General features: G+C 38.8%; 1 protein-coding gene across 1 annotated transcript in view; it reads right to left on the reverse strand.

Moving 5' to 3' along the window:
• cdk14 (cyclin-dependent kinase 14) overlaps nucleotides 1-25,678 on the reverse strand; it is a 157,027-nt gene that overhangs the window by 63,573 nt on the left and 67,776 nt on the right. Inside the window, exons 4-7 of the mRNA XM_053326790.1 lie at nucleotides 22,806-22,900; nucleotides 22,063-22,142; nucleotides 16,598-16,692; nucleotides 11,046-11,108 (exon numbers count right to left, since the gene is read on the reverse strand). Coding sequence (XP_053182765.1) covers nucleotides 11,046-11,108; nucleotides 16,598-16,692; nucleotides 22,063-22,142; nucleotides 22,806-22,900 — 333 coding nt within the window. The remainder of the gene's footprint in view (nucleotides 1-11,045; nucleotides 11,109-16,597; nucleotides 16,693-22,062; nucleotides 22,143-22,805; nucleotides 22,901-25,678) is intronic.

The following is a 25,678-nucleotide window of genomic DNA, read 5'->3' on the forward strand; positions in this document are numbered from 1 at the left end:
TCAGTCATTTGGCCATTCCTAGAGTCCCACCAATAGCATTGTAACAAATCACTTGGCTTTGAGAAAGATTGTGGTCATGGTTAAAGAGGCCAATGTCAACTGTGATGCTGGTCACAATTGCTGGTCTCCCATGTCAATGTCACAACACTTTACACGCCCCTTCTGACGGCTTCCTGAAGAGGTTTTGTGGGTCTCAAACATAATTACGCTACTTCCGCCCTTACTTCTCAGAAATTGTCATAATTCACAATACCACCAGAGGTTCTTGTGAAGTGGCTTGTGCATCATTTGAACAAGAAGTCTAACTTGTGTTTTTTCTTGTAAGGACAGCTTCAACCATCCTACTGAAAGACCAAAACACAGACCAACATCACCAACAGACTGACACGACTACCCGATAAACAAATATTAATGCTCTGTTTGACTTCAAATTGTATCATTACACATTTAGATTCGGAGTATGATTGAAAGGACAAATTACACATAAACAAAGACTACTCCAACAAACAAAGTCTTTGGATTCAGTGACAAATCTCCAAAGCATTGTTTTGCTGAAATGACTAAAAGTGGTGAAGTCATTGAGGTAGAGATAAAATGAAGAAGTGCTAAATGGAGTGAAAAGGGTCTACCATCTGCCAGCAGGCATGGAAAGAGCCCTTGTCTTTTCTATCCACTAAGCATCTGTACACTGTTGTCTTTAATGGGCTGAATCAAGAGACAGCATCAACCTGCACCGTTGCACCGGCCACAGAGGACTATAAAGCCCAAGATATATCCTAAATTGTTTTTGGCTTATGTTTTAATGAGCAGCTGTATTGTACTGCAGTGCCTCTGTGAATAAATATAGGACTACTAAAATGCTGCTACACAGACTGTAGAACTCCATGTACTAAGTGTTTTTGATGTCACATGTAGGTTTCTATAGAAATGTTTTGAAGTCTGAAATTGTTTCCTTCTATTTGGCATCTTGGCACATTCTGAAGCCACAAAGTCTATATTTAGTCAAAGGGTAGGCTGGATGGAGTGGGCACAAGCAAACAGCAACCATCAAAGCTGACCGTGATAGACTGAAAGTCCTGTTAATCAAGTAAACGCATCCCAAAACATAACTTCTTGTTAAGCCTCAATATTGATTCTAGAAACCAGCGCTGAGACAAATATAAAACTCTAAATATATTCTTTATGGTGCTTCTTCCTCAGAACTTGTAAAAGACTTTGTTGTGGCAGAAATGTCAATGTTGTGCCATTGTTCTTCTTCCAAGTTCTAAGTGTGAGCACATGAACAGAACTGCATGCACATGTCATCAAGTGGCAATGTCAGGAACCACTGGTAACCTCAAACACGTTCAATTATAGCCATGCACACAAGCTGTGATGTTTCACCTCAGGCAGAATATGGTTCATAGTTAGATATAATTGCCATTGCTCCATTAAGATAAGTGTTAAAGGAGGTTAAGGTTAAAAGAGCCATTCCCAAGCTTTTTGAATTGTCCAACTATCTATCCAATCCAATTAATCTTCATCACCTCACCACCATTTGTCTTGGTGACCCTCGGCAGGAGTTCTAAGTCAGCTGGGAACCACTGAAACATTGGGCTACTTAACAGTGGAATTTGCTTCCATTATGTATATCCTATAATGTGTTGTACTCTAGTTTCTATCAACTTAGAAACCCAGACACTGGGGACCTGAACACACCTTTTAAATTATATTGGTCATGTTATAATTTGCTAAACTGAGGAGGGCTGACTGTACATATCAAGTGAATGATACATAGCAGGGTTCATGACCTGGATGTGACCTCAAAGTTTTGGCACATTTGTTGACCGCTGATGATGTGTTTGGTGTTAAGATGTGGTTTTCACATGCGAGGACTCTCTACAGCTTCACACATGCTCACTACTGGGAATACAGTAGTGCTGAGTGTGACAAATAAATGATGAAGGATATTAAATTAAATTTTTGCTGTCACGAACATCAACCATTACTCATAAGCCAATGCAACCAACTCAATTCTAACTACAATAACTGTGTCAGAACTTCGCTTATATTTCCCCCATACTTACTACAAAATTAGATATTTCTTTCAAGGAAAAGTCCTAGGAAATTATAAGAAACTATGGATCCATAAATACAATCTTTCTGCTTTAAAATGCATCATAATCTTGTATTATGAAAGCTTTTTCTGGCTCTTTCTCATCACCATGTGTCAGATGCTTTCTGTGATGACTTGTCCTTGCTATTGACAGGACACTGATGACTAATGTGCTATCAGCAGCTTCCCTTGTAATGCAATTGTAAAAGCAAATGCTAGCTGTTATTTGGCTTGTCGACGTGGTTTTGCAGTGGGTGTCAGTTTCCAATTGATCTATGGAGATGTCACTGAGAAACGGCCCTTCAGCTGACTGCACATAATCTAATAAGAAGAGCACTTCAGCAGCAGCCTGGATGAGGTCATACTCTCTTGTGTTAAATTACAGCGGCGCTGTTGTCAAACTGCAGTCAAGTACATGGGGCAAGAAAAGTTAATGGTGCTTTAAAACAAGACAGTTTCCAATAGATTTGACTCTGGCTCATGTAGTTCAAACAAAAACTTAAGTACATTTTTAACTTTAAAGGAACACACACACACAGAGAAACCCCCACCCCCACACACAATGCTCTCTGGTTCTTGACCAATGATTACATTAGCAGTGAGCGTCTGAGTGTGTGTCTCTAAATGTTAATTTGATCTAGCACCAGTGGAGGCACTAATAGCTTTTTATGTTGCTGATTAGTAAATAAGAGGATGGTTGAGTGACTGCACTCCCTCACAGTCAATCATAAAACACACTAATAGGAGAAATTAACCCTCTTTATGGTCCTCGTGTTCAGGTCAAAATTGGTTCATTGCTGACTTCAACACGACTAAAACTTCCATTAACGTGGCCCCAGGGTTTCCTATAATTTTGTATAAAGGGACTGATATGAAATTGTATATTAACAGGAAGGTTTCTGGAAAGAAGTATGTAATTACTATTATAGGAGACAATTGATTTCCACTATTTTCATTCTAATTAAGTGTAATCTAGTCTTTAAACACGTGCACAGCAGTCCAGCTGAAATTGCCATAATGTACAAGTTTAAATCATATAATGTTAAAGCGTACCATTTAAACCTATTTAGAAAGAGAGAGAAAGTTTCCAATAATATATATATGGCTATACATGGAGCAGTTCCTCTATTAATCAGCAACTGCTCATAAAATGCACACAACTCAAATTACTGTCTTATTGTTACTTTGTGTCTATTTTCCCTACAATTAGCACCAGATTGCAGTTGTTTCCAAAAGTAATACCTCATCAAAAGTACAATGGTAGCAAAGGTCAATTTTGACCCAAAACATAAAAGTTGTTAAGTTCTTGGATCCCAATGGTTCCATTTTTTACTTGAAACCCTTCAGCTGCCTTGCCATGCCAATAGCACCCCATCACATGTTGACGATCCTCCTAATCACATTAAACTTTTAGTATCTAACCCAATATTACATAAAATCATTCGAACGATGCTTCAATACAAAGTAATTTATACTTGTTAATGAAAAAACAATAGTCAGACTCATTCTGTAGCAGTTTTAACGTCTTTTCATCAGTCACCTGAGCTTTAATGAGACACTAGAGCTTGTTTGCCTTTCGTGAGCTTTGATAGTTCTTGGGCAGCATGGCAACAGCTGTTATGAGGATGTTCTCATACATTCAGCCTGTTCCTCTGCTTGGTTTGGATGTGAGTTTAAGCTGAGAAGATCACTTCACACACAAGTAGATCACACACGTTTTCCCAGCTCAGAATATTCCTTTTCAACTTCACACCCAAACTCTGTCAGTTGTACCATCTTCTACCTTATTAAGACAAGTCCATCAGATTTTCCTGCAGTCTTGTAGGAAGGCTGCTGTTGCTTTCATTCCTCACTTAGTCCAGTTTTTTTTGGACTTTGCTTCATATCATGGAAGTACAGGTTGGAAACAGTGTTGACTTAAGACAGATGTGCTTTCACCAAAGGACTTGTCAACATCTGTGTTGGCAAAATGGGCATCAAGCAGTGGGAAACAGCTTAGATCTCCACCCTTGCATTTCCTCTCCCATAATTTAACCTTCTTTATGAATACATTCACTTTGTCATACATGTAAGGATGTGTGAGCCCTTGCCTTGAAGTGATAGGTTGACATTATTCAGTTTAAGGAACACATCAGCCAGATATGCCAACCCATTCTGCATCTTTAAACACTGCCGCAAGGGGGTGAAAGTCCTCTGTCTGTAATGCAAAGTTCCAACAGTCTCAGTAGCGTTCTGCCACAAGACAGCCAGCAGACATTAATATGAAGCAGTAGCTGCTGGTGAATCTGACCTGCTGTCATGACAAAGATTTTCAAACAGCCTGTGATTAATTGGCCTGGACTGAAAAATATTAATGACTTTAACTGCATCATCCAAAACAGCACTTAACTCAGGGCTCATTCTCTTGCTAGCAAGTGTCTTCTGGTGATTAATACAGTGTAACCATTGTAAGTCGAGATTTACCTTCTTCACACGCCCAAGTAGCCCATTCACTCTCTCCATCATTGATGCCACGCCATCTCGCGATCGTGACTGCAGGATTTTGACTCGAGAATGCTTTTCTTCTTTTAAAAAACTCAAAAAACTTGAACATTTTCATTACCAGCTGCCTTTCCTGTAAGCTTCTTGCAAAACTTAATATACTCATTTACGTCCAATATGTCTTTATAATGCACAAAGGCCAAAAACTGACCTACACCACCATCAGTCATTTCATCCAACTGCAAAGCGAACTGACCTGCTTGCCTCATTTTATCCACCACCGAACCATTTTCATGGACATGCCATCGATGCAACAGCACACTATGTGCTTTGATACTGAAACTGTCTTGAATTCCTTGACTGCTTTCTTGTCAGTCATAGTTTCAGCAAAAACTATGACTGCAGGGAGAAAGAGATCTTCAACGACAGAATGTGGATTTTTTTGACTTCGCCACGAGTAGTGACACAGCAGAAGGTTGTCTCCGGTGCTTTGCTTGACACACTTGTCGCTTTCTTCAGTGTAGTCTGACTTGTCTTGAATTCTGACAGTTTTTTGATTGAAAAAGTCCTCTGTTTTATCACGATTTCCTGAGTGGTTGGTGCTCTGGTGCTGCTGTATTGAATTATTTGTCGGCTTGTCGACATGGCGGCAAAGAAAGTACTGTGGATGCGGTGGATGCGCTGACGTTCAAGAAAATTCAGACAAAATGTGTTTTTACAGAACTGTTGGTGTTTGGGCTTGGCCTCTGTTTGCCTTTTGTCACCAGGTTCCCCAATACTTGAATCCAGGGTGACTGCAGCGGGAAGTTTGAGCAATATATTTCTAATTCTTAACAAATCCAATGAAAAGCAACAATTTCTGACTTTGCTACTTTGTCTGTGTCCTCAGCACCAAGCCAATTAGTTCCTAATGATCCTAATGAAGATGTACAACTTTAATAGTTATCCACAAATATAGTTTCATCTCTCAAAACGAAACTGAATTCCCGAAAACAGATGGTCACTAGTTTTCTGCACACATTACTCAAACAGAAGTAAATAGTGCATTTGTTTTCCATTTGCATCGTGATGGGTAAGAACTGTCTCCTGGATATAACAAATAACGGATCTATGAACATTAGAGAGCAAACATATTGGATTAGCATGCATCTATCTATCATAATTAAATCTGGAAGAAAATAAATGGTTTCAGAGACTTTTAAAAGTGGTGAGTCAATCAGAGTCACGGTTTCTACACAGGCAGAGTGAGTCCAATGTCAGTGCCTACGCAGGATGCGTTCAGGCACCCACATTACGGCTGTTTTGTGATTTGCAAGAGATGGACTGACTGAAAAAGTTCCTCCCATTTACAGTAGTTGAACCATAACAGATTTCAATACTAATACATGAGACTGTATTCCATCTAAAACACACAGTCTCTTTATGACTTTTAATCTGGGTTTGTTATTCTGTCAGCTACCAGATCATTGGACTTCCTCCCTGAAGTCTGCTCATCCTTGCTTCACCAGCTTGTTTAACCAGCACTGTCATTACATTAGGCCTACACATTTTACATAATATTCAACTCTTACAGGCTTCATTGGGATGTTAGTGGAGTATGTAATATCCATACTTTACGCAGGATAAACAAAAGGTTATTTAAAAAAGGTGTAATCTTTCTCTGACAGGAAAGATGCAACTTATATTCCATTCTGTTTGAAAGCCCTTCAAGAGTCTTTGTTCTAGCTTGGTACATTGGTACTTTGAGCTTAATGCTTATTTCAGCAATCAAACATGCTTACAATGACAATGCTAACATGCTGAGGTGTTGTGATTTTTGTTTTTTTTGTGATTTTGTTCTACAGTTATTGATGGTGATGAAGTGGAAGTCAGAGTGGAAGGTCATCATCTGGCATCAGATGAAAGGTCATTAGGATACATCCTCATAGGGGTTTTGGATATATTTACCATATTTCATGACAATCCATCATATTTGTCCAGATATTTTAGTGTGGACCAACTGACACATCAAAGCCAATGCTAAATCTACACTAACATGGTTAGAAATCCTATCACTGGTGACTCATTTCATGTCTACTTCACTGGACTGTTAACACCCACAATTAAGATAAAAACAGAAGTGAGAAACTGTAAATAACTAAATTACAGTCAGCTCCACTAATCGCAGCATTGATATCTGAGCATATGTGATGCCACTTACAGTATAAGGATAAAGTCAACTACGCTACAGCTTAGTTTGATTCTGTTGGCACTCAGGCAGAACATTTCTCAACATGAACAAATTATACAGTGAAATAAAAGCTGTAATATTTCTATTTTAAAATGCTCCACAAAAAGAAAGAAAAGGCTATTCTTATTGTGGTGGATTATTACAATGATTGTATTCACGCTGGGAGTCTCCACTCACTCGACTGCGCTGGAACAAAAAACCACACGAGCCCTATCAACAGATTAGAAATCACAACTCAGGCGTCTCACTCAATAAGTAACAAAGTCAGCGGGAACCAAGCAACACCTCGCTCTGCTCTCTCCCAGAATAATCCTAATTTATTCATGTGAATCTCAACGAGGCTGCTGTCAGTGGGTAAAAAAAAAATTACATATTACTTATGTAAATCCTCAGCAGCAAAAAAGGTACGGCCTGTTACATAACGGATGACGCCTAAACTGTCGCTGTCACCTTCCTGCGTGACGGAACATACTCGCAACCCCTTAACAACCCCCCCACCACTACTAACACATGGCCTCATTCAGTCCATCAATGTCTTTCTACCTGCTTATTTATGTTCAGTGCTTTACCAACACTGTGTCACATGAGGTCAGGTACAGTCATCCAGTTGGAATTAGGAAAATGGAAAATGGTAAAATAATCAAAACTGATTCTTCACGGCTAGTTTGAGATGCGGTTGAGGTCGAGGTAGAGAAGCTAAAGCGATGTAATTATGGTGTAGTGAGGTTTAAATATAGGTTACTAAAAGTTTAGCCTTCATGAAGCCAGACTCCGACTATTAGCATAAATTCTGTTCCATAATGTATTTTTCATTGATATTTAAAAATGAGCAGATTATTGCCATGGTGTGACATTATGGTCATTTCTCTAACAGTGAAATATGGAAAACAGACCTACTGGAAACCCAAAATAACAGTGAGGCGTCTACTCCAAAAAAAAGTTAAATAATAATAAATAAAAAAAAGCTGCTGCACTAAATTTTTACAGAAACATTTCTGCTGAACTGGCAGCTCTATGAAAGATTTCTTTAGCTTCAGGATAAGCTCTCTGCGGTTTCCGTGGCAGTGATGTTGCCGTGGTTCTATAATATGTCTCCTGCTGCCTTTAAGAAAAATATCAGGCTTAATAGAAACCAACAGTTTTGGCTTGTTATTTTCATGCACACAGAATTTGAATAACTAGACCAATTAGGAGATGACATACTGTGACAGAACGAATAGGCCACACCATTTGTCCCTGTTACACTTTGCTGGATTTCTTACCATACTTGTCAGTTCTTTGTTTAGCCAGTGTAACATCTATTTGTAGCGTTGCTTTCTCATATACCACCCATGGGTTTCTTTGTGTTTAGCATTGTTTGTGCTGAATCTGAATATCAGACTAATAGGTGTAACCCTATCCTGTATGCATGCAATAATACCATGATCACGTGCTATATTATATGTGCCATATAACTGAGCCCATTTTATACTAGTCATTGTTTTTTAAATGGATTATACTACTATAATGTGTGTGCTTGTCAGTGTGCGTACCACTAGAGACACTTCATTTCATTGCACATTGTACAGTGACAATGAAGGCATTGAATTGAATCTGTGTGTCTGGTTAAATAAAGACAGACAAGTATTTAAACTCCCTTATTGTTTATTGATTACAATTAGCTCAGGATATAACTTAGCATACTTAACATGCTTTCAGGAGACACAAGGAGGGAGGCACTGAACCACTTCCTGCTTTTAAACTCTCGCTGACTTTATCGGTGATGTCATGGGTTGGATCAAGTATGGCAGGATTGATTTGATTAATGGAGCTTGTATCAAGCAATATATTTTCTCGATCTCAGAATGTATAAACAAAAAAATGTATTCTATTTTCTTTATTTTGACCTTTATTTTATTTCCATCCTTAGTCCTCCTGCTGTGTTATTCTCAAGTTGTATACATAAGCACTTTAAACATATTAATGTTGTAATGTATACTTGTTTCAATAAAGATATCCAAAAAAACAAAAACAAAAAAAAATAAATTATTGAATCTAGTCAAATGTTCAGTTTGGCATTTGTGCAATTTGTACTTATTAGATTGTGATGTGATACTAGTGATACTATGTAAAATACAAGTTGATGCTATAAGGCAAAGGACAAAGATGTGAGGAATAATGTTGTTCCTTGAGCAGATGTGAGTCTGACTGGATCATTGTAAATCACTGAACATGTCTCAGAGTCTGCCTCCTATCACCTTCCCTGAAGCTCTGGCATACTAAGATTTAGAAACGGACACATTTCTTTATTTAAAGCTGATGGAGCGAGTGTTTGTCTTCACATTTCTACTGTCAGCAGCTGGAGTAAATATTAGTTTATGTAGAAGATGATGGATCGCTGTGCTGAACTGGAATTTTACAGATAACGTTCTGTCAAAAAAGTGATGAGGTTCATGATAGCAGTGTCTGAGATAGCTGATAGAGGGACAACCCATAAAGCTGGTTATTATAATGTTCAAGTATCCACACCTTCTCAGGCATGTTATTGCTGGCTGTGTGTGTAGGCTGCTGCTGGTCTTTACATCAGAACATACCAGCATGAAAACAAAGGCTCTATCTCACTCCATCTTCATTTTTATGAGGAACAGAGTGAGATGTTTTTACTTCCTGTTGAGAATTGTTCAATCTGATCAAACTTTGACACACAAATTATGAAGCAATCACTTTGAGAGGGGAGGTGGAACTGATTTTTCTCACAAAAAATGTATTGTGTATCATCTTTTTACAGAAGAAAGGAAGCAGAGGATGTAAGAGCGGTGACTGGGAATAACAACAATAAAGTGTGTGATTAGAGGTTATATATGGGGCACCATTGTGACTTAATCACCAAACTGTGAACTGTAGCCTCTCTAGTGTGTCTCTGCCCAGGAATGACTTCATCTCTTCACTGTTTATCTAACAAAAGCATAAAACGCCCGGAAACTCAATAAAAAGATTTAGAATTCACAACTTGTGGACTTCTGTTAGCCTGCCAAGCACAATAACTCCTACTCTTTAATCATACAAACCAGCCCACATCATTTACTGTCCTTATTCACTATACTAACACTAGAAAGTCACACATGTTCATATTATTAACATTGCAATGCTCTTAACAGGTAACATGTGTGTGTGGATTAGACCAGTGGCTCTCAAACCTTCTTGTTTGTTTGTGAATCACTAAAATGAAGTGATCCCTGTTAATGAGCAGTCCTATCAAAACGCTGCTTTATCCTCAGAGATTTATAGGAATATGTTTTAGGCCTTAAGTAAAACTACGCAGAAATAGCAAAGACTGAAAAACAAAAACTAATGAACCCTCCTGTTGTCCTGGAGTCAAGGAAGAAAGGAAAGGAGAAGGAAGAAAGGAAGGGAGGAAGGTAGGAAGGAAGGAAGGAAGGAAGGAAGGAAGGAAGGAAGGAAGGAGGGAAGGAAGGAAGGAAGAAAGGAAGGGAGGAAGGAAAGGAAAGAAGGACGGAGGAAAGAATGAAGGAAGGAAGGAAGGAGAGAGGGAGGGAGGGAGGGAGGGAGAAAGGAAAAGAGGAAGAGAGGAAGGAAGGACAGAGAAAAAGAAGGAAGGGAGGAAGGTAGGGGGAGGAAAGAAAGAGAGAAGGAGGGAGGGAGGAAAGAAGGAAAGGAAGGAAGGAAGGAAGGAAGGATGAAAGGGGATGGAGGAAGGAAGGGAGGAAAGAGAGAGGAAGGAAAGAAAGGGAGAAGAAGGGAGGGAGGAAAGACAGACAGAAGGAAGGAAGGAAGGAAGGCAGGAAAGAAGGAACAGTCAAAACAGCCGGGGTCATTTTGACCTGGGAGGATGACAGGAAGGTTAATGTATGCTGTAGATTTAAAATTCATTTCTTTACTTTTTTACTTAATAACCGTGCAACCTTAAGACTACTAAAAGGTACTCGTGGTTTCAAGCTTACACAGCTGCCAGTTTCATGTTTAGTCCCATTCACCTAAACTAGTGATGTCCAAACTATTCTATAAAGGTCCATGCGGCTGTAGGTTTTCATTCCAACCAAGCAGGAGCACACCAGGCTTGACTCATTTAATCAGCTGATCTCAGTCTTCAGACAGCTGATCGGTTGGAACATAAACCTGCAGGCACACAGCCCTTTATGGAATACTTTGGAGATGCCTGACCTGATCTGTTGTCGGTGGTAAAACACTGTGATCATTCTACTAAATGTCTTGGTAGCAACATTATAAAGACATACATACCTTCACATTGTCTGGATGGAGACCCCCAGGATGTTTGTCCATGTACTGACAGAGGTCTGTATGCTGGAAAATAAAAGCAGAACAACACAATCTTAATATAGACTAAAGTCCTCCGCCACTCAAACATTTGTATTTTCTTTTTGTTCTTTCAGTTGGATGTTTGCAGGGTTTATTTTCACATGTATAGTGTCTGTGTTCACCTTAACTCTCAGTTTAAAGCATGTAACACCAGTAGTTTGGAGTCAACTGTGGTCCCAAATGCAACATACACAAGTGTGATGTGGACATTTGAAGCCTCCAGCCCATTCCTAGTGTTCATGCACAATGGGAATGGGCTGGAAAACTACAGGAAAACTTTTATATTTTAGAAATATGCATATTAATAAACTCTGGATAGGTAGGAGATATCATTTCTAACCAAGTGTTTTTGTGTAAAAACTGTCCGACACAAATGATATTACTCAAAGAACACTTTTTATTTAACCTTTTTATTGACCCCGTCTGTTTTGACTGTTCCTTCTTTCCTCCCTTCCTTCCTTCCTTCCTTCCGTCTGTCCTTCCTCCCTCCTTCTATCTTTCTTTCCTCCCTTCCTTCCTTCCGTCTGTCCTTCCTCCCTCCTATCTTTCTTTCCTCCCTCCCTTCCTTCTTTCCTTCCTTCCTCTTTTCCTTTCTCCCTCCCTCCTACTTTCCTTCATTCCTCGTCCTTCCTTCGTCCCTTCCTTCTTTCCTCTGTCCTTCTTTCCTCCCTACCTCTTTTCCTTTCTCCCTCCCTCCCTTCCTTCTTTCCTTTCATCATTTCCTACCTTCCTTCCTCCCTCCCTGCCTTCTTTCCTTTCCTCCTTTCCTACCTTCCTTCCTTCCCTCCCTCTTTCCTTCCTTCCTTCCCTCCTTCCTTCCTTCCCTCCTTTCCATCCTTCCTTCCTCCCTCCTTTCCTTCCTTCTTCCTCCCTCCCTTCCTTCCTTGACTCGAGGACAACAGGAGGGTTAACTTAAAACATGTCTGGAGAGGACCTTTAAGAATATTTATACTGTCTCAAAATATGAAGCAGAACATGTTTGTTTTTTTACGGTAAAGAAATCTCTAAATCTGTGTTACCTCTCTGCTGGGGAAGAAATGATGGTGATTTTACAGTAGCTTTGATCGTAAGAGACGTGAGGTGAAGAGCTATTTCAAGCGGGATTTGTTTTCTGTCAGCGATCCTGCATCTACTGACTCATATGACATGCGTGCAGTGTTACGCTGGCCTGCCCTTCACCTCTGTGTTTTGTTCACAGATTGAGGATGGAGGAGGCAGCCGCTCTGAAATCACACTGATATTTACAATCTCCCACAGCTTCCCACAGCAGCGGCGCCTCCTCTGCTGAATAATTCAGACGGATGCTCCGACATGGACATGCCTGTCTATCTTCCTCAAAGCCTGTTCTCCATCTCTGCTCCCATCTGCGTGCTTTTTTTTTGTTTTTTTATTGTGTCCTCTATCTCTCAGTAATACATCTTATTGTTTCTGTGTCCCCTCTACACATGTATGTCAACCCTTTCCCTGTCAATCATCATTAGCTTTGAGAGCAGAACATGAGCAGATTCTTTCTGGTTGAAAAGCCTTCTGTATGTAAAACAGCACAGCTGATTATAGAGAGGAACACAAGATGATAGATCATCATAAAACCAGCGGATTTGTTCAACTTTGAGTTTCCTATTTCAACCAAACTCAGGAGAAGGACAAGGTTTCATCAAATTCAAAAGCTGGTGTTCAATAAATATCCATGTTCTAGCGTTCCCACACCTTGCTGACTTATCTAACAAGCTTAAAGGCACACAGGCGGTAAGTCAGAGATAATCAGGGAGGATTTCATGAGAAAAGTTCCTCCGTTTAAACTCCAAAGCCAAATGGATCCCTGCTCTCATTCTACATTTGCTCTAAACAGCCTCAAATCAAATCTACTTTCAAAGCAGAAACTTTGACATGTCTTGTATCTACCAACAGGGGGCATTGCGCTGTTTTCATCCCTGTTGGATGCAGCAGTGATGATGAGTAAGAGTGTTCTGGTTCAGAGATTCGGCCTCACTCAGCATTTCCAGATGAGATACTGACCTGAATGTTAATGTGAGCATCAAACGTGAACGGAGATAACGGAGAATTTAGACTCTAGTCGTGATGTTGAATTGAAATCAGCTTGATTGACATTTAATAAGCGACAGTGTTTGAACAATAATACATAGTTATAACACACTATAATGTAGCTGTCAGCAGATATATGGACATTTAATGAATGTGTTTGTCAAATGCTCATATGAAGCATTCATAACTATATAAAAGATCATGAGTGCTTGAAATCAAACTGACAGTGTATTGTATATCATGCATAAACAGTTAATAATACTTAACAACATGTGTGTAATCATACATCATATATTATGACAGCTATAATATAATATGATATAATATAATATAGATGCTTCATAAGAGGGGGTAATAACTGTTGAAAAATCCTACCTTCAATGAATTCTTAAAATGCCATTAATTAAGTATTTACACATGATTTATAAATGTAACAAGGAGTTAACATAAATAATAACACTTCATGCAAATGTATTATTCATTATCAGTATTTTTAAAAATGTAAAAAGGGTTTATAACAGATTATAATATAGTTGTAAGCAGATATAAGTACATATTAATCAATTGAATGCATTAAATGTACAGTATGTGTTGATAATTGCTACTCTATGAAGACAATTATGTTTTACTATATTGTCATTCATATCTGTCTATACAATAAATGCATTAATTACAATATTATAAACTATTTATTAACTGTTCATATACTGCTCACACATGCTAAATAGGGAAACTAAAGGACTAAAGTGCTCAGAATAAAATGTTTCTATCATTTTAAATATTGTAATAATGATTCCAATCAATCCCAATTAGATGATCTGCTGATATCAATCACAATGTGATATCTGATATTTGATATTTATAATCTGATATTTATATCTCCTATGATATGTGCTATTGTCATTTGTCTACAAAGAGTGGAGTGTCAGAGTGGATTTAGTAGAGGAAGCAGGTTTGGACAGGATCTGGACAGACTCTCTTCACATCCAGTTTTCACAGTAGCAGCACTTTAAAGAGTTGTTTCATTGGCAAAGTCCTGCACCACTTCTCTTGTTACAACACTCTGGACTGGTTTCAAGTGTTACAACAACACACTGCAGATACAAAATGAATATAGAGGCTGTCACCAAATGTTTCTGCTGGGGATCATTGGAAGAAGCCATTTGGGCTTCCTGCTTGTCATCGCCTTGGCAGCCAAAGGAGGTGGGAGGCAGGAGATAAATACTCCAATAGCAACAAGTGTCAGATGACCAATAAAGAACACTGAAGACTGTAGATCATCAGGAGTACATATATTGAAAACTGTGAGTCTAGTTTAGTTAAGTAAGAAGTAGGGCTCTCAACAAATATTCTTCATTTGATTATATAATCAATTAGATTGAGAAAATTAATATTAAATTGTGAATAAAACACAATACTATTGGGACTTTCTGCCTTCTGTGTTCTTGTGTGGGCCTGTGAGATGGACAGGGCTCACACAACAGCACTTTCACTGATTGGAAAGTGAGCAAATAAGTCAACAACCGCGTGGTAATGATGTTGGAGGGTTTACAACCCAATTTGGCCGCAGACAGAGTGATTTGCACTGTAAGCACCCCGAGGGCGTTTTCACACCTGTTTGCCTTGGTCCGAATCAGTGGATGACTTGTGTATTTTCCCTTTGGTTGGGTTTGGTTTCACACAGCAACATTTCAAGTTAATCAAAATGTGTCAACAAAGCCGCATGGAAGCTGTCACTCTGATCGCTGGTCAAATCACATGGTGGAGGTGAGCAGAGAGTGCTGTGTTTTTATAGAAACTGCAGATAAAATATAACATTTATACAGGACTTTATTTTCCTCATCACCTTTGTAAATTAAACTGTATGAACCGTAGAGATCAAGGATACGAAGGTGTACTTGTTCCACAGAGGAGGGTGGATGAATAGAATGGTCTTTGAATAAGTTTTCTGTCAGTGGGTTAGGGTTGGGGTTAGGGTTAGGGTTAGGATTAAAGTATACTACTGTAATAAACAGAGTCTCTCTCCATGCCTCTGTGGATCTGAGAATGCACAGCTGCTACGTTTCAATGGTTTACTTGTTCTTATTATTCATAATCTCAAGAATAGATACATAAAAGCTAAATCAAGCGCTTTATAAATGGTGTATCTACTGTTTCTGATCATGAAAACTATTGATTTTTTTTCATTTTTCTCACACTGGTGACTGATTGGCTGGTGCCATGGGATGTGATGTATGGATAATCCAGACAAGTGGTTTGGGTCATATATCAAGCCTAAATATGCCAATAGAATGGTACATTTGAACTTCAAGGTAATGTCTAGAGATTACAATGTGCTGCTTCATGTTATATACAGAAGCCTTCAGTTGGCTAAAGAGAAGAAAGGCTTAAACACATCACAGTCTCAGTTGGATCATGGTCATACCACAAACGAACTGTACCAGAGTTTGCTTGTAACCGGACTAAGACCACCTCTTCAACGAGGTCTCGGTTAATTTGGTCTACACCTGAGTGTGACTGCTCTGCCCAAATGAATCGCACCATGGGAGAACCAAAATTGAGTCTGATTCAACTGAACTTAAGTGTGAAAGCACCATTTGGAAATACCTGGTACTTCCAATTTTGGTACCTAGTATGAATATTATATATAGCTTAGTAAATACAGGTATTTTTCCAAATAGGAACTAGATACTAACCCTTACCTTAAGGGACCTAATCCTATATTACCTACATTATATAAAAATCAATACAGTTCCCTTAAATTTAATAAAATACATTTTATAGTTTAGATTAGGTTTGAAATATGCATCAAATATCCAATGCAAATGAATTCAAATATATCTAGCACAGGTCCTGTCTATTCAAAGGTCTTTCATATCATACCAACTGATGTCTGCAACATTCTAAATTGAGTCTGAAGCTTTCTAAAAGGTCATAAATACGGATATCAACAGAAAATCCTTTGCAGTCATTTGTGTCTACAATATGTGACAGGACAGATGTGGAAATGTACTAAAACGGTGACCTTGCAATAAAATGGCCGCCTGGCCTTCATTTCTGGGCACAGACAGACCGGCCTCTGGTGGTTCTGGCTGCCGTCCTATGGCACCAAGCAAAGAGTGGAAAAAGCCCAGCCTGCATTAACATTCTTACAGTGCCCCATAAACAAGAGTATGCCAATCAAAATATCCACAGCTCATGTTTCTGTGGGCAGAGTGTTAAAACCTGAAGCTCGACCAGTGAACAGACGCCCAGGTCAAATCAGTCAAAACTAAACGAGCGCTGACCTCTGTTCCCCCTTATAAAACTGCGGTTTCTCTTCCATTTGGACAAACGCTAAAAACAGATCCTCAACCTAATTTCAGACTTCACAAAAAAAGGTCCAAACGGATGATGTCAGCGCGGCGCAGTGTGTGTGTGTGTGGACTCACCACATATTCAAAGACCAGAGTCAGGGTTTCCTTGGTGTGGATGATGTCATGCAGGAGCACGATGTTGGAGTGCTTCAGGCCTTTCAGGAGAGATGCTGCGGAGAGACGGAGACAGGAGCATTAGCACGTAGCATGTTGAGATACCAGAGGAATTGCTATGATGTATGGCTTCATTAGCTGCATCATTATAATACAACACATGCCTTCTACAAGCCTCACTACATACAGAGGATTAAGACAAGATTAAAACAGAAAACAGTGGATTTACTACTGCGAGTTCTCACACTAATTTGTCAACACATTTGTGATGTAATGGACATTGTTAGCAGAGAGAGCAGTGAGATGATGATGATCAAATCTCCCCAACACTTCACTGGCGAAGCTTACTGGGTCTTACAGAGGAGGTCGGGTGTGATCAGCACATTCTGGTACAGACTTGCCAAAGCCTTTCACATGTGATTCGCTTCAATCTGAGTCACACCGTTACAGACAGCTGGGAGGGATCGCGCGAATAATAGAAGGGATGTATGATAAATGTGGAGGATTGTGAAGTCAGCAGAGGTTTACGGTCTTAAGGTGCAGAGAATTTGCAGGGGTTCGTTTTAGTGTGGGAAGATTCTACACCTCTAAAAGCTAGGTGGAGAAAAAATGACAGCTTTGTACAAATATAGCCTTTTTTTCAATTACTAAGAAAGAGGAAATTGAGAGTTGTGATTTGGCTGCTTATTAAACTTAACTTTAATTTGACATTCAATAGAGCTGTACACTACTTGATCTTAAGTTGGACACCTGTAACGAAAATTATGACTGGGTTTGACTTTATTTATTATAGCACCCATTCAGCATGTCTTCACATGTCTGAAAATGGAGCACATTTCCAAATAGTTATTCTAACAAATTCACTCCATACTGGAAATTTAAATGGTTCATCTCACCTGAAAAAATATTAAAACTTAATAAAGTGACATGCTTTATCTCTGCCATTGCTGCCGGTTGGTGTTAAATGTATTCTGGGATGCTTAGCTTCTACTGCCTTTGTTTGACCAGTGATGTAACTTCATCACTCAGTCAGTCATGGTATTTGACAGATGCTGTTGCATTCCAGCCGGAAATCAGAAGAGCACCAAAGTTACTGCTTTTCATCTCGAGGTAAACATACATTGTATGTGTGGTACAATAATTGCACAATAGCTGTTGAGACATTTCACTTTTAACTATAAATGTCAACCTCAAAAGTCAGAGGATCCCCAAAGACATTAGACTCCATCACAAAGGATTCATGAATGTTTGTACAAAGTCGTATGATCGTTCATCAAAAAGTTGTTGAAATATTTCAGTCTGGAGCAGAGTGCTGTACCAAATAAACAACATCACCATGCCACATGAGCAATGGCAAGAGGATGAAAACAGCTTTGGAAAGAAAATATCCAAAGCCTTGTTACTTTAATGATCAGTAACCACACCAAAAATACTCATTACTGCTTTACTTTGAAAGTAAGGCAGAGGCAGGTAGGAGTGTTAGAAAACAAAAGCCAATAAATACTGTGTGTGTGCGTCAAGTGATTTGCTCATACTGCATTACCGTCATCAGGATTACTGTGATAATGAGTTTCTTGTAAATAGCATTCACATCAACATCCAGGAAGTACTTTCAACTAGGAAACTCAAGAATTGTCTAAAAGCTCTCTTGGCACTCACTAACAAGATTTCAGAGTCTGGAAACTAAACAATGCTGGTTGTTTCATATCAGTCAGAGAGCAATATTAAACAAAAATGTAATGAATATGGTGTTAATGTAAAGTATTACAGGCTGTCCCCACTCAATGTACTGCAGGTTGGTACAGCTATCAGTGTCTTTTCTTTATCTAGTTTAGAATTTAAATATAATCAGATAAGGTTGAAGATTCAACTAAACACCACTGTAGTAAAGCAGAGTAAATACATAGATTAAATACATTAAACAATTTAAAAAACCAATGAAGATGCAGTATTGTAGTATTCTAGTGAGGTGCTGGCTCACATATGAAGAATGAAACTCATAACTGGACGATCAGTGTTTCAGTTAACAACCTTCTTTATGACAGAACACTGATTAAACAATAGCAGCCATAAAAGTATTAAAATGGAGTTTGAAAGTAATAAAAAAATATTATTCATTTAATGATTCCAGCTACAAGTTTTTAAAAAATATAAATCTATTATTATCAGTAATAGATGGGTGGAAACTGTTCTCAAGGCTTATTAAATATTTTGGAATGTCATTTGACTTCATCAATCAACATTTTTTTTTTTTAAATATCTGTGGGATATTTGTTGGATGTGTGTCCAATCATCTCTTAGTGGGAATATTTAGGACTCTGAAGCCACCAACTGAGACTGAAATAAACAACTTTCATGTCGTTTTCAGAGGTGCGATTTTTATTTTAAGCCTCAGCGACTGTGAAGCATCCTCCAGCAATTACTGCAGCAAACATGCAGACAAACACAGCTGACAGACAAACCGGTGCAGTTACGCTGAAGCATTAGAGGAGGAGGGGGAATAGTTTCATTAGGACAGAATGTGAGAGCGGGCATCATAATAATAATAATAAGTGCGGTCTTTATTATGAGACATAAATGGGATTTTCGGGAACGCTTGCCAATCTGATTCATTTAGCAAAACGCAAAGTTCTTTCCAAGGGCATGAGGGCACTTTGACAGACAGAGTGATGGAAACTCATGAATACATTCATCCTGTATGAGTATCTAAAGGTTGTTAAAGAAAATGAGATGAGCAGATCAAAGGCAGGACTCCTCTCAGTAAGCAGGAGGTTAGCACTACAGTCAGATACCTCAAAGATGCTGTCAAAACCCCTCCCTCACACACATACTGTACATACACCCATTCCAACTCTAGTAATGGGCATCAGTGTGTTGAGTTTTAATCAGAATGGACACATACACACACACACACTCAGCTCTCCTCTGCTTTGGATGTATCACTTTATTCACCAGTAGTCTGTAATGCTGCTCACATATCTGCGCTGGGAGCTTCCTGCTCAGTAATTGCTGAATTAGTTCAATTTCAAAGTGCTTTTCTGATTCACTCACAGGGAGAGTTTTAAGTGTGTGTGTGTGTGTGTGTGTGTGTGTGTGTGTGTGTGTGTGTGTGTGTGTGTGTGTGTGTGTGTGTGTGTGTGTGTGTGTGTGTGTGTGTGTGTGTGTATTCCTGGATGGTTCTCACTTCGTCAGGCCTGGATCAGATCAAACAGGCAGAATCATTTTCTCATCTGTATTCAAATGGCAGTTGTGCCTGTGGAGGTGAGTGCTTCTTCTTTAAGTCCAGCCAGGAAAGTAAAGAGCTTTATCACAAGTGACAGGAGAGACCAAGCCAGGGCATGTTCTGTGCTGCTCTTACACATACATAACAGCACAAATACAAGCTCTGTATCACTTTGGTTCACTGTGGACACTATGTTTTTTTTCTCCCAAAGCATTTTGGAGGTCAGTAATTGACAATGTATTAGATATATTACTGCACAAATGTCCATCGTATTGGGTCATTGTTAGTGTTGTTATACTAAATAACTGAAAAATATCATCCAAAGCAGTAAAATCATTTCAAACTGTTTGCATTATAACATCATTTTCAACAATTGGTGTCATTTTATTGATTCTAATGCAGCAATTTCAAGCAGTGTTGGAGAGTACATTGACTAAAGTACTGAATAAGTACAAAATTAACAGTTTTCTAACATCTCCATCTGAATTAAACTTCATATCTGTACACATGACAAATATTGTTCCTTATCCTTCTATAATGTGAACTTACAATACAACCAAAACTAATCTATACACTGCTTCTTATTGTGTTCATTTATATATATATCCCTAATGTCCACCATGCAGCTTTTGTCCTTTTGACCCGGTTTGGTTTGACTGTAAAGCATAAAGTAGAAATTATCACTAAATTCTGTGTTAGACATTCTAGCCAGCTTCATTCCTACTTATTACTACAGATTTTACACATATTTTAGTCAATAGGCCTCAACTATACCTCATTTTTGAGTTAATGCCTTGTCCCGAGGACAACAGAAGGGATATTTCATCATTTTTATTGAATTGTGTATATACTGTATATAATGAGGTAGAAGTGCCTGCAATGCAAAAATGATGCAGCACATTTTTAGATATGTATTATTTTTTAAAGTAATTTAAACATTAATTTCTCACCTGAAGAAAAATATCAAAGTGAATTTGGTGGTAGAACAAACTAATGGCATGAAAACTGTAATAACTTCATGTTTGAGCTCCTCTACCATCGCTGCTGGCTGTCAGAAGGGGTCGATAAAATGAGCAGAGCGAGAACACTTCTGAATTCTTTGCACTGTACGGAACTTGGCTAAAAACAGACTTTGACCTGGAACAGTTCTGACTGGTGACATGTCCGTGAGAACACCAGCACAGACAGGCATGCGGACTGAGAACATGTCCGGTGTCACAAGAGCACTTTGCACAGACTGAACAGCAGCGACAAGTGATGTGACAGCTGCAGCTTGTATGAAAGAACAGCCAAAGAAGTGAAAGGTTAAAAGTCGGGTTATGCTGGAAAAGAACTAGCTTTTTTTGACGTGTTGTCCGACCGCATCGGAAATCAAGAGGTGTTTACAGTCGTTCCAAATGACTAGACTCAAAGACAGGGTGTAAAACTGAGCGTCATAGAGTCTCCTGGAAGGCATACATAGAGTTGCACTCTGTTATTCACACAAAAAGTGACAGTAATGGCTGTGTAAAGAAAAAAAGAGCTTGAGAAATCCAAACCCTGATACTTTCGCACTTCTGAACACTTCGTATACGTCTGTGTAAAGTGGGTGTGAACATCGGATTGACGGTTTCGGAAAGTTAAAAGAATTGTCTGACGCAGACCTCCCTAATAAAAAATCCGAAAGGTGTAGTGGGGACCATCTAACAAGCAGCTCTGATGGTGCCTTAAGGGGCCTGAAGGGGGTTACGTCTCAAAGACGCCTCAGTGGTGGTAATAGTTGATTTTCCAGAGATTGGACAAAGAAAACTGAAAAATATCCATCTGAACATAAATGCAATTTTGAAAGAAACATACTGACATTGGGAGGTTTTCCATCCAATTAGGGTTAGGGTTAGGGTTAGGACCTTACCAAGTAGACCGTGGACTGTACTTTTTGGTGTTTTCAAATCTTTCAACCACCAAAGCACTTTTACACTACAATTCACATTTATTGGAGTGCAGTATCTCGCCAAGGACACATTGATATGGACTGGAGGAGTCGAGAATCCAACCACCGATCTTCTGATTAGTGGACTACCTCATGGACCACAGCCTCCCCCAACTAACTGATTTGGAAATGATCTACGAAGCAGATCTTTACTCCAGTTAGCTCACTTGTTTTCCCACCAATGTAGGAACAGTATCTGTACTTTGAGTCCTGTCCATCCCATGAAACTCTTACCTTCTCTTATAGCTGTGAAAGGTGTTCCTTCTTCCTCCTGTAAGCGAATCACCTTCAGAGCGACCAGTTTCCCATTCACCCTGGAAACAAAGCAAAAGGACAACCAAAAGTATGGTAATCTGATGACTTTTTTTCTTTTTCTTTTTTTTGGTCAGGACATGAAAAAAACGGAATCTATTAAAATCAGTGAAGCCGGAGAACAGCGAGGATTGTTAAGTCAATGAAATGTAATTTAGCAGCAGCGGAGTGAGACCCGGGTACAAGGCCACAGGATTACAACTGAATGAAGCTCACCAATCAAAGCTGTTGTAGTAAGAAGCGACGCAAAAAACCGAACATCATTACTGAGAAGATTAGAATTTGTAGAGTTTCATACATTTACACTGTGTGGACTTTCATTTTCTAGAATTTAATTAGCAAAAAAACAGGGAAGAAAGCACCAAACCATAAAAGTAGAACATAACTATTGAATCAGTTAATAAAAACATCTATCTTGTAGTGATTAAAATAAAAGAAATGACATTGCATGTGTCGGATTTGCAGCCATACAAATAAGTGAAAAATGGATTTATATAATAACATAATCTGTAACTGTTATTGCTATTTGGTGAAATTAATGTATTCAGCTCCTGTACTGCTTCTGTATAATTAAATGTAATATTGGCTGCGTGCATGAGTGGCCCTTATGAACTATAGAGGAGTGAGTGGATTAGACAGTGATTTGACATGCACACACTACTTACTTGCTTTTGCCTTTGTAAACTGTGGCATATGAACCCTCTCCCAGTTTCTCCAGCTTTTCATAGGAATCAGCCTTTCCAAACTTGGGGCTTGTAGGCTGAGGAAAAAAAAGAGGAAGAAAGAGATATGAAAGATAATATTAAAATGATGAATTCCGTAACCCAGAAAAGTAAAAGTCTCCGAGGATTTCACAGGAGACATTACACGTCTACAAGTGATATTAAAACCGGAGGCTCCCGGCTGCATCATCGGGGGAAGGTGTAGTGTCAGTGAGGAGGAGGAAGAGAGGATTTCACAGTCTCTTTGTAAAGACAACTTTTGCATTTAATTATCAGCTCAGAACTTGAAGACACTTTTCACTCTGAAACTCCAGTTTATTGGGAGGCTGGCTCAGAAACTATCAGGTGTCAGGAATCCACTGATGTAGTTCTACTGTGTTCTACATACTAACTGTGCACAGATGCTGATCATCATTATGACTGAGTATCATTTGACATGTGATACTAGAGTGGATACGAGTTTCAGAGCCAATACAACACTTTCTTGGAAGCTGATTTAGGGATATAAACAAGCAAGCCATGAAAAATGAAACGTTGTCTTAATACGAGCAGCCATACAAGAACCTTGTCCAAAATATAGTCTGAGATTGGCAAAATCTTACTATAAATTTGGAACTATCTGATGAAAAACTAAGCAAACAAGACTCTTAGATGTTAAGCACCAACTTTTAGTACTTGACAGTTCTGAATAGTTGGTGCTTCAGATATAATTTGACTGATACCAAAAAAAACAAGGCCTGATAAAGCCCTTTACTATTTTTGGCACTTACAGTGGTATATATAAATGTCCTTTTTTTGTCTTGTGCTAAAATAGATGCAGAATGTGTCTAATGGACATTACTCAAACTGGGACTTTGTGGCGCCAGCAAAAGATCTACTATATTTCTTTGGAAATCTTTAATGAGATGTCTCATTGGCCAGAGTCTAAGTGCAGACTTCACTTTGAGGGAGATTAGGTCTGCAACCTAATCAGAACTGAGCGTAGACTCATTATGAGTGAAGTACATCACTGCCTTTTGCTGCCATTTTTACCTGAAACATTTTATTTTACAAGATTTGGTCAAGCTCAGTTTTTCACTGTGGCTACAAGAGACAAGTAAGGATATTATTAAATGCGAAAACAGTAGTAGCACAAGTAAAGAGTGATGTGTTCGTGATGCCCTTTAAACAGCGATGTAAAAGTTGCTATCGTTAACTAACATTACCTGCCATAAGCTAGACACCAGACCAAGTACACTTTAGCAGCAAAACCACACTCAGTTTAAAGTGTACTGAATCAAGCTAGTGTACATCTTATTGCTAATTAATTTAAAAGAAAGACTCTGTTACTTACTTACTGTAATATTTGTCGGGTAAAAGCTAATTTCAAAACTGAGCCAAATATCTTTTTTTTATTGTATTATTATTATTTGGCTACATTCGTGAAATAAATAAAAAGGCTAAATGATTATTAAAAGGAGAAGAGGACTTCCTTGCTAAGGACAAAAACGCTAACTGTACCGTAACTTCAGTGACAAAAACAAGCTAATGTTAGCGACATGTCACTTGGCTAATGTTAGCGACTGTAGCCTAATTTTAGCATTGAGTTGGACCCATTTATGTCACTTCTCACTGATGTTAAGATGCTAACGTCAGAATATTCAATTTTCTGTGTGCCTTTGTTAGATAGGCACACAAAAAAGTCATTGTTTAAAAAAAAAACAACATCTTTGTCTTCGTCTTTGTAAGATGTTGGGCCACCTTGTGCCACGAGAACAGCTTCAATGAGCCTTAGCATTGATTCTACAGTCTGTGAACTCTACTGGAGGGATGAACACCAATCTAAAAAACTTTTGGTGTAAGTATGCATTCTGACTTCTTTGAACACACTTTATTTGCCAAACTTCCAACACATACACAAGACCTGCATAGAATGAGTATTAAGTATGTAAATGGGACACAGGTATTACACATACTCACTCTCACACTCACACACCTCTAGAGAATGCAAACACCTTGATGCAGTGTTTGCAGTCTACATTTGCACCGTCCTCACCCTCTTATCTTCCCTCTGCTGTTATCTTGCCATCCCTCCGAGGCTCTAATAAGCTCAGCATTTCTGAGGGCTTCTCTAAACAAATTAAGACTTCCCCCCTGGGATAAAGCAGGATGTGAAACTCTATCTGTGAAAGAAGTCTGTTGGACAGCTGAGATATTCTCTTTCTGGTGGCCTGAGGAGCCTCACAGAGAGACTCGTGTAGCTGCCACAACACTCCCTCTCTCTCTCTTTCTCTCTCTCTCACTCTCTCTCAGTGACGATGAGACTACAAAGAGACTCCCATCTCATGCATTTTTCATCCACAAATACAGTCTTTAATCTGTCTTCAGTGGTCTGCATCATTTTCCTCTCTTTATTTGAATGAATGAATGCACAAGTACTCAGTGAATCTGCATTTTCTGCAAAGGAATACAGTGCAGTATTTCTGGTTGTGCTATTATTATTATTAGAAATGTAGCATACAATAATGTTTTATCAATAGAAATAAACAATAATGGAGATTAATACAACTCAAATGTAAGATTTTATATTGTTTGGTTCTGCATTCTCTCCACATTGCTATTAAAGGATGCGAGTTGAGTTTGCAGATGTCTGTTTACTCTCACACACACAAAAGGAAATCACAAACACATGTGTAACACACACAAACACACACATGCAGTGCTCTGCAGCTGTAGCTTTTGGGCATTGAAGCTAACTGGCAGACAGACTCACAACATCATTATTAAAGTCTTTATTAGAGAGGACAGCTGTTTGGGATTGAACTTCAAATTATGTT

The sequence above is a fragment of the Scomber japonicus genome, chromosome 10 (assembly GCF_027409825.1).
Source record: "Scomber japonicus isolate fScoJap1 chromosome 10, fScoJap1.pri, whole genome shotgun sequence".
In the NCBI taxonomy this organism is placed as follows: Eukaryota; Metazoa; Chordata; class Actinopteri; order Scombriformes; family Scombridae; genus Scomber; species Scomber japonicus.